Source organism: Rana temporaria, chromosome 10 (genome assembly GCF_905171775.1).
Source record: "Rana temporaria chromosome 10, aRanTem1.1, whole genome shotgun sequence".
Taxonomy (NCBI): domain Eukaryota; kingdom Metazoa; phylum Chordata; class Amphibia; order Anura; family Ranidae; genus Rana; species Rana temporaria.
Genome location: NC_053498.1, coordinates 16,464,337 through 16,482,380, shown reverse-complemented (window position 1 = coordinate 16,482,380; position 18,044 = coordinate 16,464,337). Strand labels below are relative to the sequence as shown.

The following is an 18,044-nucleotide window of genomic DNA, read 5'->3' as shown; positions in this document are numbered from 1 at the left end:
CTCTTCTTTTGTTTATAGCGCAGAAAATAAAACCGCAGAGATGATCAAATACCACCAAACGAAAGCTCTATTTGTGGGGGGGGGGGAACATAAAGATTTAGTTTGGGTACAGTGTTGCATAACCACGCAATTGTCATTCAAATTGCAACAGCGCTGAAAACTAAAAATTGGTCTGGGCAGTAAGGGGGTGAAAATGCCCGGTATGGAAGGGGTTATTAACCTTTAAAAAAAAAGTAATTTTGCTGAGATTTGCATTTTTTTATTTTTTTTGGGGCCAATTTGTTGTTGGGTAAGTTAAAAAACACAAATTGCAGCAAAAAACGTATTACATGCTTTTCTGCAGCTTCTCCATTGAAATATATTGAACCAAAAAAAACAAAATGGCACCGTTTTGCATTAAAAAAAAAATCCTTGCCCTTTACAAATATGCAGCAGCTGAAAAAAGCATGCATGTTAACGTGTCCTATAGGAAACAATGTAAATGAACTGTAGTGTGTTTCTGAAAAAATCCAGGCCACTTTTCAGATTGTTGGATCGCCTTTGACTTCAGTTTCTGTGATTTACCCCGTGAGGGATTTCATGAGTACTGTATGTGTGTGAGAGCTATTGTACGCTATTAGGGTAAGGTGACCAGATTTTTTAAAATGAAATCCGGGGACATATTTTTTCTTTACTAGTAATGGCAACAATCAGCGACTCTCTGCCCGTCGCCGCCCGCCTCACAGCCTCTCAAGTCTTACTCTACGGGCCCCGGCTACTACTGGATGGGGAGCGGAGGAAGATCACTCCGCCAGGGAATGCAAGGAGATAGGCAGGTGGCTGTCCAGGATTTGAGCCAAGGCAGAAGAACATGTGAGCGGAGCTGAATGGTCATGCACCCAAAACTGAAGAAATATTTCCTCCGCTCCGACCAGCACATGATCATCAGAAAGGGGCACAGATAATGGGAAAAATACAACCCCCCTATGCTAGTAGGCATGGCGGAGCGGGGGGTGTGTAATTCTAATTTTTTTATTTTAACTGGTTAACGCCCGCCGCATGTACATATACGTCCACAGAATGGCTCGTACAGGCATATGGCCCCCCCCCCCCGGTACATGCGGCGGGCGCTAACCTGCGGGGAGCGATCCGGGACGACGGCGCGGCTATTCGTTAATAGCCGCCCCGGAGCGATTTCTCCCCGGAGCTGAAGAACGGGGAGAGCCGTATGTAAACACGGCTTCCCCGTGCTTCACCGTGGCGGCTGCATCGATCGAGTGATCCCTAGTGATTATAGGGAGACTCGATCGATGACGTCAGACCTACAGCCACACCCCCCTACAGTTGTAAACACACACTAGGTGAACCCTAACTCCTACAGCGCCCCCTGTGGTTAACTCCCAAACTGCAACTGTAATTTTCACAATAAACAATGCAATTTAAATGCATTTTTTGCTGTGAAAATGACAATGGTCCCAAAAATGTGTCAAAATTGTCCGAAGTGTCCGCCATAATGTCGCAGTCACGAAAAAAATCGCTGATCGCCGCCATTAGTAGTAAAAAAAAAATAATAATAAAACTATCCCCTATATTGTGAACGCTTTAAATTTTGCGCAAACCAATCGATAAACGCTAATTGCGATTTTTTTTACCAAAAATAGGTAGAAGAATACGTATCGGCCTAAACTGAGGAAAAAAAATGTTTTTATATATGTTTTTGGGGGATATTTATTACAGCAAATGTAAAAAATATTGAATTTTTTTCAAAATTGTCGCTCTATTTTTGTTTATAGCGCAAAAAATAAAAATCGCAGAGGTGATCAAATACCACCAAAAGAAAGCTCTATTTGTGGGGAAAAAAGGACGCCAATTTTGTTTGGGAGCCACGTCGCACGACCGCGCAATTGTCTGTTAAAGCGACGCAGTGCCGAATCGCAAAACCTGGCCTGGGCATTTAGCTGCAAAATGGTCCGGGGCTTAAGTGGTTAATTCTGCACTGATTGTCTTTGAAATTGCCCCTGCCCCCTATTAAATCCAATCTGGGGACAAAACCAGGGACAGATTTGGTCCGGGGACAGTGTCCTCAATCAGGGGACTGTCCCCTGAAACTGGGGATGTCTGGTGACCCTATATTAGGTACACTCTAAAGTATGTCTCAAAGACAATCAAGCTGCCGTACATGTACCCCAAAACCATGCTTTTAAAGTGGAAGTCCAACTTTTTTTTTTTAACTGCGGACTTTTAAAAATAAGGACACCTGCCTGTCCAGGGCACCCATGATGTCGGCACCCGAGGCCGACCCGTCCCTCAATCCTCAGATTGCGGCTTCACTTTCTGGTTCCCTACTGCGCATGTGCGAGTCGCGCTACGCAATCCAAATGGTCCCTGCTGTCTTCTGGGACATGTGTGTCTCCCAGATGGGAAGTGGCGTAGATATCCGCAGATTCTGTGGCTATCTATGCCCGGAAGTGGGTGCAAATGCTACCTGTATTATACAGGTATCTGCATTTCTCTCCCCCCTGAAAGGTGTCAAATGTGACACTGGAGAGGGGGATGGTTCCGAAAAGCGGAAGTTCCCTATTTTGGGTGGAACTCCGCTTTAAGACAACATGCACCTTTCACAATGATCACTAAGGATGAGCCGAACACCCCCCTGTTCGGTTTGTATCAGAACTTACGAACACACCAAATGTTCGTGTGAACTTTAGAACCCCGTTAAATTCTATGGGACTCGAACATATGAAATCTAAAGTGTTAATTTTATAGGCTAATATGCAATTTATTGTCCTAAAAAGTGTTTGGGGACCTGGGTCCTGCCCCAGGAAACATGTATCAATGCAAAAAAAAGTTTTAAAAACGGCCGTTATTTTAGGAGCAGTGAATTTAATAATGCTAAAAGTGAAACAATAAAAGTGTAATATTACTTTAAATTTCGTACCTAGGGGGGTGTAAAGTCAGCATGTGAAAAAGCGCATGTTTCCCGTACATAGAACTGTCCCTGCACAAAGTGTCATTTCTGAAAGAAAAAAAGGCATTTAAAACCGGCTTTGCGGCTCTAATGAATTGTCGGCTCTGGCAATTCAGAGATGATTCATTCATAAAAAAAAAAAAAAAAAGCCTGGGGGTCCCCCCAAATTCCATTAACAGGCCCTTCAGGTCTGGTATGGATATTAAGGGGAACCCCGCCGTCAATTTAAAAAAAAAATTACGTGGGGTTCCCCCAAATATCCATACCAGACCCTTCAGGTCTGGTGTGGATTTTAAGGGGAACTCCACCCCAAATTAAAAAAAAAAATGGCGTGGAGTTCCCCCAAAAATCCACACCAGACCCTTATCCGAGCACGTTAACCTGGCCGGCCGCAGAAAAGAGGGGGGGGACAGAGTTCGGCCCCCCCCTCTCCTGAACCGTACCGGGCCACATGCCCTCAACATGGGGAGGATGTCCCCATGTTGATGGGGACAAGGGCCTCATCCCCACAACCCTTGCCCGGTGGTTGTGGGGGTCTGCGGACGGGGGGCTTATCAGAATCTGGAGGACCCCTTTAATAAAGGGGACCCCCAGATCCTGGCCCCCCATGTGAATTGGTAATGGGGTACACTGTACTTCTACCATTTCACGAAGGAAGTGTAAATAATAAAAAAAATACACACAGACACCGTAGAAAAAAATCCTTTATTAATAAAAAAAAAAAATCCAGCGGTGGTAATCCACTGTCGATGCGGCTCCCTGCTCCAACGTTGTCTTCTATCCAGCGACGGATGATCTCTCCAGCGACGAGTCATCAGCAGTCCGGTCCAGCGATGAGAAGATCCATCCGTCCATAGCGCAGCAGCCGAGCTCCACTTTCCGCTGGACACAGCCCAGCGGAATGACACGCTGGAGCTTTGACATTACTTATATAGGGGAAGCGGCCACCCGTCACGTGACCCCGCCCCCTCTGACGCACCCTCGTACGTCACTGGGAAACCTCTCTGACACCCCCCCCAGGTACGAAATTTAAAGTAATATTACACTTTTATTGTTTCACTTTTAGCATTATTAAATTCACTGCTCCTGAAAAAACGTCCGTTTTTAAAAAAAAATTTTGCATTGATACATGTTTCCTGGGACAGGACCCGGGTCCCCAAACACTTTTTAGGACAATAACTTGCATATAAGCCTTTAAAATTAACACTTTAGATTTCTCCCATTGACTTTAACAGGGTGTTCCGCGGCTTTTCGAATTTGCCGCGAACACCCCTAATTGTTCGTTGTTCGGCGAACAGGCAATGTTCGAGTCAAACATGAGTTCGACTCGAACTCGAAGCTCATCCCTAATGATCACCAACCACAGTGCTCATTTTATATAATACACTTTTAGACTACAGGAAACTCTAACATAAAAGGATGTTGGTGCTGTTGGTTGCCCAAGCCAAAGGTTCCCTGTCCTCCTTGACATTAAACACTGTAAAATGTATGCAGGTTGTGCTTTCCCTAATTCACCACTCTGTAGTACAGAGGATTCTATGTTTGCTGCATTTTCTCTGTTGTAGTTAATTGTGTTTTCCTGCTGGGAACCACTGAGAGGTGAACCCAGCCTCAGTGGTGCAATACGTTTAGATGCTCAGATAGGTCCTTGCTGTAAATTTAACTTTGGCCAAAACTTTTTTAGGTTTTGGATAGAATATTGAGGGTTAGAACATCCGTCTGATTTCATTAGTGTTTGTGGCCTCATAAGTAAGATCTCAAGTGTGTAGAGAAGAGAGGGCCAAGATATTCTTGACAGACCAGACAGAGTTTATTGACTAAAGCAATTCTGTATAAAAGCATTGACTACATTTTGGCAGTTTCAAGAGGTTGCTGCCTGACCGATGACCGGAACAGATTTAATGCCGTATTATTACTTCAAGATCTGCCAACTTTTTGTTCAGACCATCTTTTCTAGTCCAGTATTGTCAAGCAGTGATGAAGGGGGCCTCTTATGCCCCGTACACACGTACGGGTTTACTGGCGGACATTTTACCACCGGGAAACCCAAGGGGAAAGCCGAGAACAGGCTTGGAAGCTTTTTCCCCCTACACACGGCCGGTTTTCCTGACAGAAAAACTGCCATGAGGGCTTTGGCTGGGAAACCTGGCCGTGTGTATGCTCCACCGCAGTGTTTCCCATAGAAAAACTGCGGGGAAAAAGACTGTCGGTAATCGCGGCAGGAAAAAAGAGAACATGTTCTAATTTTTCTCGCTGGTATTTCCGGCGGTTTTCCTGTTGGGAAAACTGCCATGGAGCATACACGGCCAGTTTTCCCGGCCAAAAGCTTTCATGTCGGTTTTTCTGACGGGAAAACTGGTCGTGTGTACGAGGCATTAGATTCCCTAAATCACAATGCCTCTTCCTAAAATGATTACTATGACCAATAAACTCTATCTGGACTCTCAACAATATGTTGATTCCCTTTTAATACAAATGTTGAAATGTTGCTCCAAGGGCTGTTTGTGTGCTTGAGAGCTTCCATAAAAAGAACTTCCATAGCAGATTGGAATACTCACCTACACCGCAGTCCAGCTCTCCACCACCTCACCTCCTTATTGGTAAGATTAGGACCTGGATTAAAAACAAAGGAAAAATACCTAGATGCATTATCCTTAACCTTAGCTTCCCTCCCTGAAGTGGTCATCTGAAGTATAATACTGCGTACACACGGTCGTTTTTCGGCATTAAAAACAAATACATTTTTAAAAACGTAATTTAAAGCGGGGGTTCACTCTAAAAAAAAATTCTAACATTACATGGTACTCACTCTCTACATTGACAGTATGCTGATTTTTTTTTTTTTTTTCGCTGTACATACCTTCGTACAGCTATTTTCCCCCACGGCTTCCGGGTAGTGAATCCCACGGGACTGGGCGTTCCTATCCAGCAGGTGATTGACGTGCTGACAAAAATGACCACCCCCGTTGCATAAGGAGTGTCACGAGTTGCCGAAAGAAGCCGAACGTCGGTGCGCAGGCGCCGTATAGCGCCGACTCGCCGTTCTTATGCGACGGGGGGGGGGGTTGTTTTTGTCATCACGTCAATCACCTGCTGGATAGGAATGCCCACTCCCGCGGGAGGCCCTACCCGGAAGCCGGGGAAGAAAATAGCTGTACGAGGTATGTACAGCAAAAAAATGTTTTTCGGCTTCTGAAAAATGATCGTGTGTAAGCTAAAACAACGTTTTAAACCCGCCGATGCCCAGAAGCGAGTTATGAGACGGGAGCGCTCGTTCTGGTAAAACTACCATTCATAATGGAGTAAGCACATTCATCACACTGTAACAAACAAAAAAGCGCGAATCGTCTTTTACTAACAAGGAATCGGCTAAAAGCAGCCCAAAGGTGAATAGAACTTCCCCTTCAGAGTGCCGTCATACGTCTTGTACGTCACCGTGCTTTGTTCATCATTTTTTTAAAACGATGGTGTGTGGGCAACATCGTTTTTAATGATGAAGTTCGAAAAAAATCTTTTTTTTTACATGTTGAAAAATGTCATTTTTTTTCATGCCGAAAAACGACCGTGTATATGGCATCAGATCCGTTATCCTCCCCAGTATCTCTTTAATTTGATGGCACGAGCAGTTTTTTGTAGTTGTTTCAATCGATGTATTAGAACTTATAGAACAGTTACAATGTATGTTATCCAAGCCGGGGTATGCCCAAAGGCTTTATTTTGTAACTCTTTTTCTTATTTTTTTCACACAAAAACTCAATAAAAACTATTTTCAAAAAAACGAAAAAAAAAAAATAAGGAAAATCTTCAAAAGGAACATTGACAGGAATAAGAAGCTAATGGGGGTTCAAACTTCCTGATGACGAAATTTCCCAATGGGACCACAAAGAGAAATTGGTCGATGATGCACTTTACCAATATGAGAAAAACAAGTTTGCATTGTTAAAAAGACTTTAAAGCCCTGTACACACGATCGGTTTGTCTGATGAAAACAGACCGATGGACTGTTTTCATCGGTCAAAACCGATCGTGTGTGGGCCCCATCGGTTTGTTTTCCATCGGTGAAAAAAAATAGAACTTGTTTTACATTTTTCCTATAGATAAAAAAACGATAAAAAAATACTATCGTCTGTGTGGAAGTCCATCTGTCAAAAATCCACGCATGCTCAGAATCAAGTCGACGTATGCTCGGAAGCATTGAACTTCATTTTTCTCAGCACGTCGCCGTGTCCGCGCTTGGACACGGTCGGATTTTTAACCGATGATGTGTAGGCAAGACTGATGAAAGTCAGCTTCATCGGATATCCGACGAAAAAATCCATCGGATATCTGATCGTGTGTACAGGGCTTTAGCCATAGGACCCACCCTTTGCCACACCCTTACATAGTTGCATAGTAGGTGAGGTTGAAAAAAGACACAAGTCCATCCTATGTGTGTGATTATATGTCAGTATTACCTTGTATATCCCCGTATGTTGTGGTCGTTCAGGTGCTTATCTAATAGTTTTTTGAAACTATCGATGCTCCCCGCTGAGACCACCACCTGTGAAAGGAAATTCCACATCCTTGCCACTCTTATGCCGCGTACACACGCTCGTAATTTCCGACAACAAATGTTCGATGGGAGCTTTTGTTTGGAATTTCCGACCGTGTGTAGGCCCCATCGGTCATTTGTTGCCGGAATTTCCGACAACAAAAATTTGAGAGCTGGTTCTCGAATTTTCCGACAACAAAATCCGTTTTCGTAAATTCCGATCGTGTGTGGACAATTCCCGACGCACAAAATTCCATGCATGCTCTGAATAAAGTACGAGATGGAAGCACTCTGGTAAAACTAGCTTTCGTAATGGAGATAGCACTTTCGTCACGCTGTAACGGACTGAAAGCATGAGGCTGAAAAGCGCGAATCGTCTCTCACCAAACTTCTACTAACATGACTGGTATTGAACTTCCCCTTTTCTAGTGCCGTCATACGTGTTGTACGTCACCGCATTCTTGACGTTCGGAATTTCCGACAACATTTGTGTGACCGTGTGTATCCAAGACAAGTTTGAGAACAACATCCGTCCGTCGGAAATGTATCCACGGTTTTGTTGTCGGAATGTCCGATCGTCTGTACGCGGCATTACAGTAAAGAACCCTCAACGTAGTTTAAGGTTAAACCGCTTTTCTTCTAATTTTAATGAGTGGCCACGTGTCTTGTTAACCACTTGCCGACCTCCGCATGTATATGTACGTCCGCAGAATGGCACGTACAGGCATATGGGCGTACATGTACGTCCCTGCCTTTCCACGGGTCGGGACCCCCCCCCCCCCCCGCTACATGCGGCGGTCGGATACCCGCGGGGAGCGATCCGGGACGACGGCGTGGCTATTCGTTTATAGCCGCTCCGTCACGATCGCTCCCCGGAGCTGAAGAACGGGGAGAGCCGTATGTAAACACGGCTTCCCCGTGCTTCACTGTGGCGGCGCATCGATCGAGTGATCCCTTTTATAGGGAGACTCGATCGATGACATCAGTCCTACAGCCACACCCCCCTACAGTTGTAAACACACACTAGGTGAACCCTAACTCCTACAGCGCCCCCTGTGGTTAACTCCCAAACTGCAACTGTCATTTTCACAATAAACAATGCAATTTAAATGCATTTTTTGCTGTGAAAATGACAATTGTCCCAAAAATGTGTCAAAATTGTCCGAAGTGTCCGCCACAATGTCGCAGTCACGAAAAAAATCGCCGATCGCCGTCATTAGTAGTAAAAAAAAAATAATTAATAAAAATGCAATAAAACTATCCCCTATTTTGTAAACGCTATAAATTTAGCGCAAACCAATCGATAAACGCTTATTGCGATTTTTTTTACCAAAAATAGGTAGAAGAATACGTATCGGCCCAAACTGAGGAAAAAAAAAATTATATATGTTTTTGGGGGATATTTATTATAGCAAAAAGTAAGAAATATTGCATTTTTTTCAAAATTGTCTATCTATTTTTGTTTATTGCACAAAAAATAAAAACCGCAGAGGTGATCAAATACCACCAAAAGAAAGCTCTATTTGTGGGGAAAAAAGGACGCCAATTTTGTTTGGGAGCCACGTCGCACGACCGCGCAATTGTCTGTTAAAGCGACGCAGTGCCGAATCGCAAAACCTGGCCTGGGCATTTAGCAACAAAATGGTTAAACTCCCTTCCGTGAAAAAGTTTTATCCCTATTGTGGGGTCACCAGTACGGTATTTGTACATTGAAATCATATCCCTTCTCAAGCATCTCTTCTCCAGAGAGAATAAGTTCAGTGCTCGTAACCTTTCTTCATAACTAATATCCTCCAGACCCTTTATTAGCTTTGTTGCCCTTCTTTGTACTCGCTCCATTTCCAGTACATCCTTCCAGAGGACTGGTGCCCAGAACTGGACAACTCACTCTCCAGGTGCAGCCGGACCAGAGTCTTGTAGAACGGGAGAATTATCGCTTTATCCCTTACTCATACTTTCATGTTTTTTTTACAGGCTAAATGCTGCCAGAACATTCTGCTGTACTTTGATGACCCATCTCAGTGGCCTGCAGTGTATAAAAATGGGAACAAGGTTAGTTGGAGCTGGAAGCAAAATTTTGGGACATGCATTATCTGTTGAATGATAACTGTATTACAACTGGTGTTATTTTCTGTAGGACTGCCTGATGAAGGAGTCTGTGATCCGGCCAGAGAACAACCAAGTAATCAACCTGACAACACAGTATGTTTGGTCTGGCTGTCTGGTAAGGACCTTAATAATAAAACCTTCTCTCCTTTTTTTAGGTCATCATAGACTTAGGGCCAGATTCACAGTCAGCGGCGTAAATGTAGGCGGGCGTAGCGTATCGTAGTTGCGCTACGCCGCCGCAACTTAGGGAGGCAAGTGCTGTATTCACAAAGCACTTGCGTGTAAAGTTACGGCGGCGTATCGTAATTTTGCCAGCGTAAGCGCGCCTAAATCAAATGAGGGGGGGGGCGTGTTTTATGTAAATCATGACCCCGCGTAAATTACGCTTTTTTTGAACGTCGCATGCGCACGCATGCTCAGTATCACGTCGAATTTTCAAATGAAATTACGCCCGCTCAATGCCTAGTCGACGTGAACGTAACTTACGTCCAGCCCCATTCACAGACGACTTGCGCAAACGACGTAAAACACGACGCTGTTCCGACGTTTTCCGACGTCCATACCTAACATGACTTACCCCTGCTTTATGTGGGGTAACTTTACGCCGGCGTATGTCTTACGTAAACAATGTATCTTGCTACGCCGGGCGCACGTACGTTCGTGAATCGGCGTATCTAGCTCATTAGCATATTCGACGCAGAAATCTACGGAAGCGCCACCTAGCGGCCAGCGTAAATATGCACCCTAAGATACGACGGTGTAAGAGACTTACGCCGCTCGTATCTTAGCCGAATTTATGCGTAACTGATTCTAAGAATCAGCCGCATAGATACAACGGCTCTCATTCGGACTTACGACGGCGTACATGGCGCTACGCCGTCGTAAGTCCTTTGAGAATCTGGGCCATAGTGTCTGACTTCATTGCTGATTTCTTTAGGACGCTGCTAGTTGCCTGGTTGTCAAGACACTCCTTTGGCTTCAGTACTTTGTGATAGATATGTGCAATTAGTTTCGTTCTGAATCGAAATTCAAACACAATTTTCGGAAATTCGGATGTATCGGGATTCCGAATCACAATAGTAACGAATGTTAAGGAAGCCTCCGAAATAACAAAATAAAATTTGTCTGAAATAATGAAATTCTAATTCGAATTAAATTGAATTTGAATTTGGAAATTAATATGAAATGTAAACATATTGCAATTCTTTTCTTTTTATACATCGGTTTATTGAGTTTTAACGGACACTTAGAGCAGAGTTCCACCCCAAAGTGGAACTTCCGTTCATCTTATTCCTCCCTCCTCTGGAGCCACAATTGGGACCTTTTGGGGGAGGGGGGACAGTATCTGTTTGACAGGTATCATTTCCCACTCCTGGGACGTCACAGCGGGGCTCCCTCCCGCGGGAGCCGGGCCAATAGGCAACAGGAGCGGGGCCTCGCGCATGCGCAGTAGGGTTCCCAGCGTGAAGCCGAAAAGGCTACACTGCCGGGTTCCCATACTCGCAATGGCGGCACAATGGAAACATCAGCTGCGGGTGCCAACATCGCTGGACTCCAGGACAGGTACGTGTCCTATTATTAAAATTCAGCAGCTGCAGTATGTGTAGCTGCTGGCTTTTCATTTTTTTGTTTTTTGGCGGAACACCGCTTTAACATACATTAACAAAACTAATCAATAGACAGTGGTTACAGCAGGGTTCACCCTATTAATAAAAAAAATAAAAATAAATTCCCCTCTAGCATAAAATGAGGCATAGTAGCGCGAGCTACAGTATGCCTGTCTTTATTTTTTTATCCCCATACTCACTGTGCACTCGTAGATACAAGATTACGACTCCCAGCGGGGAATGGGCGTTTCTATGGAGAGAGAAGGTGATTGACGGCATAGTCTGTGCGCAGGCGCCGTATAGCGCCGTGAAGAGCCGAAACCTGTTTCGGCTGTCTTCGGGGAGCGTGACGTGCCAGAGCCGGCCGTCAATCACCTTCCCTCTCCATAGGAACGCCCATTCCCCGCGGGGAGTCGTAATCTTGTATCTACGAGTGCACAGTGAGTACGGGGATACAAAAATAAAGACAGGCATACTGTAGCTCGCGCTACTATGCCGAATTTTATGCTAAAAAGTTGTTATGGAGGGTGAACCACCGCTTTAAGTTAATCAACGCGTGGGTTAATGTAACAAAGGAGGTGTGGCACACAGAAACAATGGTATTCTAGAGTAAAGAAAGCATAGTGCAAGTCTTAGATGTAAAAAATGTGGCAGCCATATTCAAATAAAAATACAATTTTAATAAAAAAATTCTGAATTCAATCAAATTTAATTCAATTCGGTCTAATTGAATTCAATTTGGTTGACTTCGGAAACTTCTAATTTAATTAAAAAGAAAATAAACAAAATGAAACGAAATGAATACCAAAAACAAATTTAACAAATTTAACTAAACAAAATTAGTTACCATATTTATCGGCGTATACCGCGCACTTTTTCCCCCTTAAAATCAGGGGAAAATCGTGGGTGCGCGATATACGCCGATCCCCACTGTCTCTGAGCGCCGCAGCCTAGAGCCGAGTGTACTGCACACTCGGCTAGGCTCGGCCACGCTCAGCTCCAGCCTAGAGCCGGCGCGCGGTATACCCTGATAAATACGGTAATTAACGAATCAAAATGAATTTTTTTTTTCATTCTGCACATGTCTATATAGTGAATCGCTGACCTGGAGAATGCAGCCAGTATAGGTGAAAACTATAATCTGTATCATTTCTCCAGAAGAGCTAAAGAATACGCACTATAGCCAGGATAATAAATTATGATCATGGCAAGTTTAGTATAAGGGTCCATTCCTGTAAGACATAAAAATGTAGCATTGTCATGCGAAAATGGAAGCCCTAGATAAAGAAAATTTAAAAGGATATGAAGATCTATGGAAACCATGGGTCACACATTGACCACCAGGTACTCCAGTCATGGTAATTAACATTTGTATATGCAACAATAATAAAACTATAACAATAGATTATGCCTCCGGAATACCCCATGCCATCTGTCCACCCCCCACCTTTCCTTACCCTTATTTTTTTTTTTACTGCAGATAAATGTATTGTATGTATTTTTATAAAATAATTGTCTTTTTTCCAATTTTATTAACTGACACCATGCGCCCCCACCTCCCCCGCCGCGTGATCACGGCGGGCCCTCGCCTGCCGGTAATTGAGGCCGCGGCTTTGCAGCCTTTCTGTAGGCCTAAGCTTCCCCGGGGCGCCAGGTCCCTATTTCTTGTTGCAATTGCGACCGGGCGCCCGGATTTTGTCGAGCCCTGCCGTAACCTGTTTCTTTATTTTACACGTAACTACTAAAATACCTTTAATTGATACATTATACTTGTTATCATATGTTGATCTTTCAATAAAAACCTTTGAAAGAGAAAAAATAAATGTAGCATTGTAACTCATAAAGATGCACAGCATACCTGCCTAATGATTCTCATTTTCATCCAAGCTTTCATCCTATCCACATGCGGTTTTGCTATATAAATCTGTATAGTTTATTCTTTCCTTAGCTCTTAAATGGCTAGGCAACTGATCCTACAATGTGCAGATCATGTTATCCCAGCTTCTAGCACCGTCCTCATAGTGATTCTACTGCAGCCTCACCCACACATCCTGGCCAGTAGGAGAAAGTCGGCACAGTGTAATTGCGAGACACTATGAAAAGCCCACTGTATCTGCTTATAATGCATTAAATCAACTTACGTGAGTCACTTCATGTCCCACAGAGTCACTTTCACACGTTGCATGGATGTTTTTCTATGGTTCTCTTAGTCTACCAAGAGAAAACAATGTTTTTTGGTGCCATACAATTTTACATATGTTTTCTTTAATTGTTTGCCCTTAACACCGGTTGGATAGCTGTGGGTGGAAAATTCCTTTAAATTTCAGTCTTTTCACTAAAGAGTTATGAAATTGTTTAAAATAATCCCCCAAAGGGCTTTTATCCTATGATATCTCACAAGTGTTCCCATATCCTTCAGTTCTCTTTTGGGTCTCCCAATGTAGATAATTTTGCAAGGGCATTTTATATAATAAATCACAAATTATGTGGTACAGTTTATAAATGACTGTATTGAAAACATCGTAAAATTATTATTATTATTACAGGTACTTATAAAGTGACATTAGTTTATGCAGCGGTTTACATATATTTTGTACATTCATAACAGTCAAAATTACTGTTAGCCCAGAGAACTATTTTTTACAAACTTTACAAACATGACAATACGAAAACAAACTCCTGCGCACGGGTGAATTGTCCAAAGTTATTCAATATTCCACATGGAACACACCAACAGTGTCAAAGACCGGTAACAAAAGCCTTGCTGCCTTTCATGGACGGGGGATGTCCTGGTAGAAAACGACAAAAGCAAAGAAAGAAAGGCGCACCAGCCTAGTGTGTTACCGTTGACAGGTTTAATCAAATAAAATAATAGTAGAAACTACTTACAAGAGAACTGACATGGAAAGCTTAACAGCAGCTCTGATGAAGAGGCCCTTGACGCCTCGAAACGCGTAAGCCGGCAGTGACACACCTCTACATCCCCCCCTTATTTTGGAGTGTGGTTCGAGGGGTATTCATCATAACGCTGCTGTTAAGCTTTCCATGTCAGTTCTCTTGTAAGTAGTTTCTATTATTATTTTATTTGATTAAACCCGTCAACGGTAACACACTAGGCTGGTGCGCCTTTCTTTCATTGCTTTTGTCACAAACATGACAATGGTCACATCCAGGGCAAGCGCTCCCACTAGGTGAACTAGGCAGCCACCTAGGGTGCACTGCTGCCTAGGGGCCGCAGCCACGGCCCGCTGACTTCCCTGTTAGCCTGGACGGGGAACACGAGGAGGAGGAGGCAAGGATTAAGATGGCGGAGAAGGCGGGCACAGCTAGAGAGGCGGGCATGAGGTCAATGGAGGAGGTGGGCACAGCTGGAGAGACAGAGTAGGCGAGCATGAGGTCGGCAGAGGAGGCAGAACTCTGAATGTAGCTGCTGAGTCCGGTGAGTCCGCTGCCCTAGGCAAGACCAACCACACCTTGACCACAGCCCTCTCCTAGTTTTGCCTAGGGTGCACTGCTGCGTAGGGGGCACAGCCTCGGCCCGTGGACTTCCCTGTTAGCCTGGCCAGGGAACACGAGGTGGAGCAGGCAAGCATGAGGTTGGCAGAGGAGGTGGGCACAGCTAGAGAGGCGGGCATGAGGTCACCGGAGAGGTGGAGTAGGCGGGCATGAGGTCGGCAGAGGAGGAGGAACTCTGCCCTAGGCAAGACTAACGACACCCCGGCCGCACCTCTCCTCCTAGTCTTGCTTAGGGCGCAAGATAGTTAAGCTCTGATCCTGTCACCTGTGCGGCCCTAGGCAAGACCAACCACACCTTGACCACAGCCCTCCCCCTAGGTTGGCCTAGGGTGCACTGCTGCGTAGGGGGCACAGCCTCGGCCCGTGGACTTCCCTGTAAGCCTGGCCAGGGAACACGAGGCGGAGGAGGCAAGCATGAGGTTGGCAGAGGAGGCGGGCACAACTAGAGAGGCGGGCATGAGGTCAGCCGAGAGGCGGAGTAGGCGGGCATGAGGTCGGCAGAGGAGGAGGAACTCTGCCTTAGGCAAGACTAACGACACCCCGGCCGCACCCCTCCTCATAGTCTTGCCTAGGGCACAAGATAGTTAAGCTCTGATCCTGTCACCTGTGCGGCCCTAGGCAAGACCAATCACACCTTGACCACAGCCCCCCCCCCTAGTTTTGCCTAGGGTGCACTGCTGCGTAGGGGGCACAGCCTCGGCCCGTGGACTTCCCTGTTAGCCTGGCCAGGGAACACGAGGCGGAGGAGGCAAGCTTGAGGTTGGCAGAGGAGGAGGGCACAGCTAGAGAGGCGGGCATGAGGTCAGCGGAGGAGGCGGGCACAGCTGGAGAGGCGGAGTAGGCGGGCATGAGGTCGGCAGAGGAGGAGGAACTCTGAATGTAGCTGGTGAGTCCGCTCTCTGATCCTGTCACCTGCGTGGCCCTAGGCAAGACTAACGACACTCCGGCCGCACCCCTCCTCCTAGTCTTGCCTAGGGCGCAAGATAGTTAAGCACTGGCCCTGGTCACATTCAAACATTTCAAAGGGTAACTTTGCTGATAGCAGAGAAACAAAGCAGCAAACAGAAATTAAACGTAGTGCTCTTAAATGAGACAAGTACACACTATAAAGAGATATGCTTTGTTAATATTTCAAGTCTGAGATTCACAACCACTTTAATGTGTGTCTAAACCCAAGAATAAAAATGTATTATATTTATAGCTTACCAGTTCTTAGATGTGGTGGTTGCATTTGTTTTTTTGTCTGGTTCTTAACATATTCTTTATTTTCACCTGGTGGTTTGCCAGTAACAAAAGCCCTGCCCTAAGGTGACAATGCTCACTCACTAAACTGTATCTATGGAGGAACAGCTTTTTCATCGCAAAATGGGATTGGAGAACGCTTCCCCCTCTCCTCTTTTCTATAATATGGGAGCATGTTCTGTAGATCAGAGAAAGAATAATGATAACAGTCATTAGAGGCAGATACCACAGAAAGTCAGGTATTTTTTGCACTTATTGAACATATATGACAAGACACTTTAGGTGATATATCTAAAGCCCTGTACACACGATCGGTTTGTCTGATGAAAACGGACCGATGGACCGTTTTCATCAGACAAACCAATCGTGTGTGGGCCCCATCGGTTTGTTTTCCATCGGTGAAAAAAAATAGAACATGTTTTAAAATTTTCCTATGGATAAAAAACAATAGAAAAAAACGATCTTCTGTGTGGAACTCCATCGGAGAAAAATCCATGCATGCTCAGAATCAAGTCGACGCATGCTCGGAAGCATTAAACTTCATTTTTCTCTGCACGTGGTAGTGTTTTACGTCACCACGTTGGACACGGTCGGATTTTTGACTGATGGTGTGTAGGCAAGACTGATGAAAGTCAGCTTTATCGGATATCCACTGAAGAAATCCATCAGATTAGATTCCATCAGATATCCGATCGTGTGTACAGGGCTTAACAAACCAAAATGGCGCAAATATGTTCAGATGTGGTTAACCTTTTTTCTGTAATTTCATAGGACTCATCAACATTTTGTTGGTTGTGTGTTGGATAAAATCCAATTTCCTAGTCTGACTGTACCCATGTTGGTCTTCCTTCTTCAGGTGACAAAAGAGAATGGGCAGAGCTACTTGAGCTGCAACAGTGGGAGGAGCTTCCGGTCCGTCCGTGAGAGATGGTGGTACATAGCGCTCAGCAAGTGTGGGGTGAGATATTATGGACACCACATACTTACTGTACATTCTGAGTTTAAGAAACCGTTCACTACACACTAAGCTTAGCTTAGGCGCCTTAGATTTGGGTGCTGGGGGGTTGAAGTGCTTGCTTTACAGGGAGTGCAGAATTATTAGGCAAATGAGTATTTTGACCACATCATCCTCTTTATGCATGTTGTCTTACTCCAAGCTGTATAGGCTCGAAAGCCTACTACCAATTAAGCATATTAGGTGATGTGCATCTCTGTAATGAGAAGGTGTGTGGTCTAATGACATCAACACCCTATATCAGGTGTGCATAATTATTAGTCAACTTCCTTTCCTTTGGCAAAATGGGTCAAAAGAAGGACTTGACAGGCTCTGAATAAGTCAAAAATAGTGAGATATCTTGCAGAGGGATGCAGCACTCTTAAAATTGCAAAGCTTCTGAAGCGTGATCATCGAACAATCAAGCGTTTCATTCAAAATAGTCAACAGGGTCGCAAGAAGCGTGTGGAAAAACCAAGGCGCAAAATAACTGCCCATGAACTGAGAAAAGTCAAGCGTGCAGCTGCCAAGATGCCACTTGCCACCAGTTTGGCCATATTTCAGAGCTGCAACATCACTGGAGTGCCCAAAAGCACAAGGTGTGCAATACTCAGAGACATGGCCAAGGTAAGAAAGGCTGAAAGACGACCACCACTGAACAAGACACACAAGCTGAAACGTCAAGACTGGGCCAAGAAATATCTCAAGACTGATTTTTCTAAGGTTTTATGGACTGATGAAATGAGAGTGAGTCTTGATGGGCCAGATGGATGGGCCCGTGGCTGGATTGGTAAAGGGCAGAGAGCTCCAGTCCGACTCAGACGCCAGCAAGGTGGAGGTGGAGTACTGGTTTGGGCTGGTATCATCAAAGATGAGCTTGTGGGGCCTTTTCGGGTTGAGGATGGAGTCAAGCTCAACTCCCAGTCCTACTGCCAGTTTCTGGAAGACACCTTCTTCAAGCAGTGGTACAGGAAGAAGTCTGCATCCTTCAAGAAAAACATGATTTTCATGCAGGACAATGCTCCATCACACGCGTCCAAGTACTCCACAGCGTGGCTGGCAAGAAAGGGTATAAAAGAAGAAAAACTAATGACATGG

General features: G+C 44.8%; 1 protein-coding gene across 1 annotated transcript in view; it reads left to right on the top strand.

The window, feature by feature from the left end:
* The window catches only part of TMEM145 (transmembrane protein 145), a 117,301-nt gene that overhangs the window by 53,014 nt on the left and 46,243 nt on the right, over positions 1 to 18,044 (top strand). Inside the window, exons 3-5 of the mRNA XM_040327292.1 lie at positions 9,453 to 9,530; positions 9,616 to 9,702; positions 16,809 to 16,910. Of these exons, the coding sequence (XP_040183226.1) occupies positions 9,453 to 9,530; positions 9,616 to 9,702; positions 16,809 to 16,910 (267 nt within the window). The remainder of the gene's footprint in view (positions 1 to 9,452; positions 9,531 to 9,615; positions 9,703 to 16,808; positions 16,911 to 18,044) is intronic.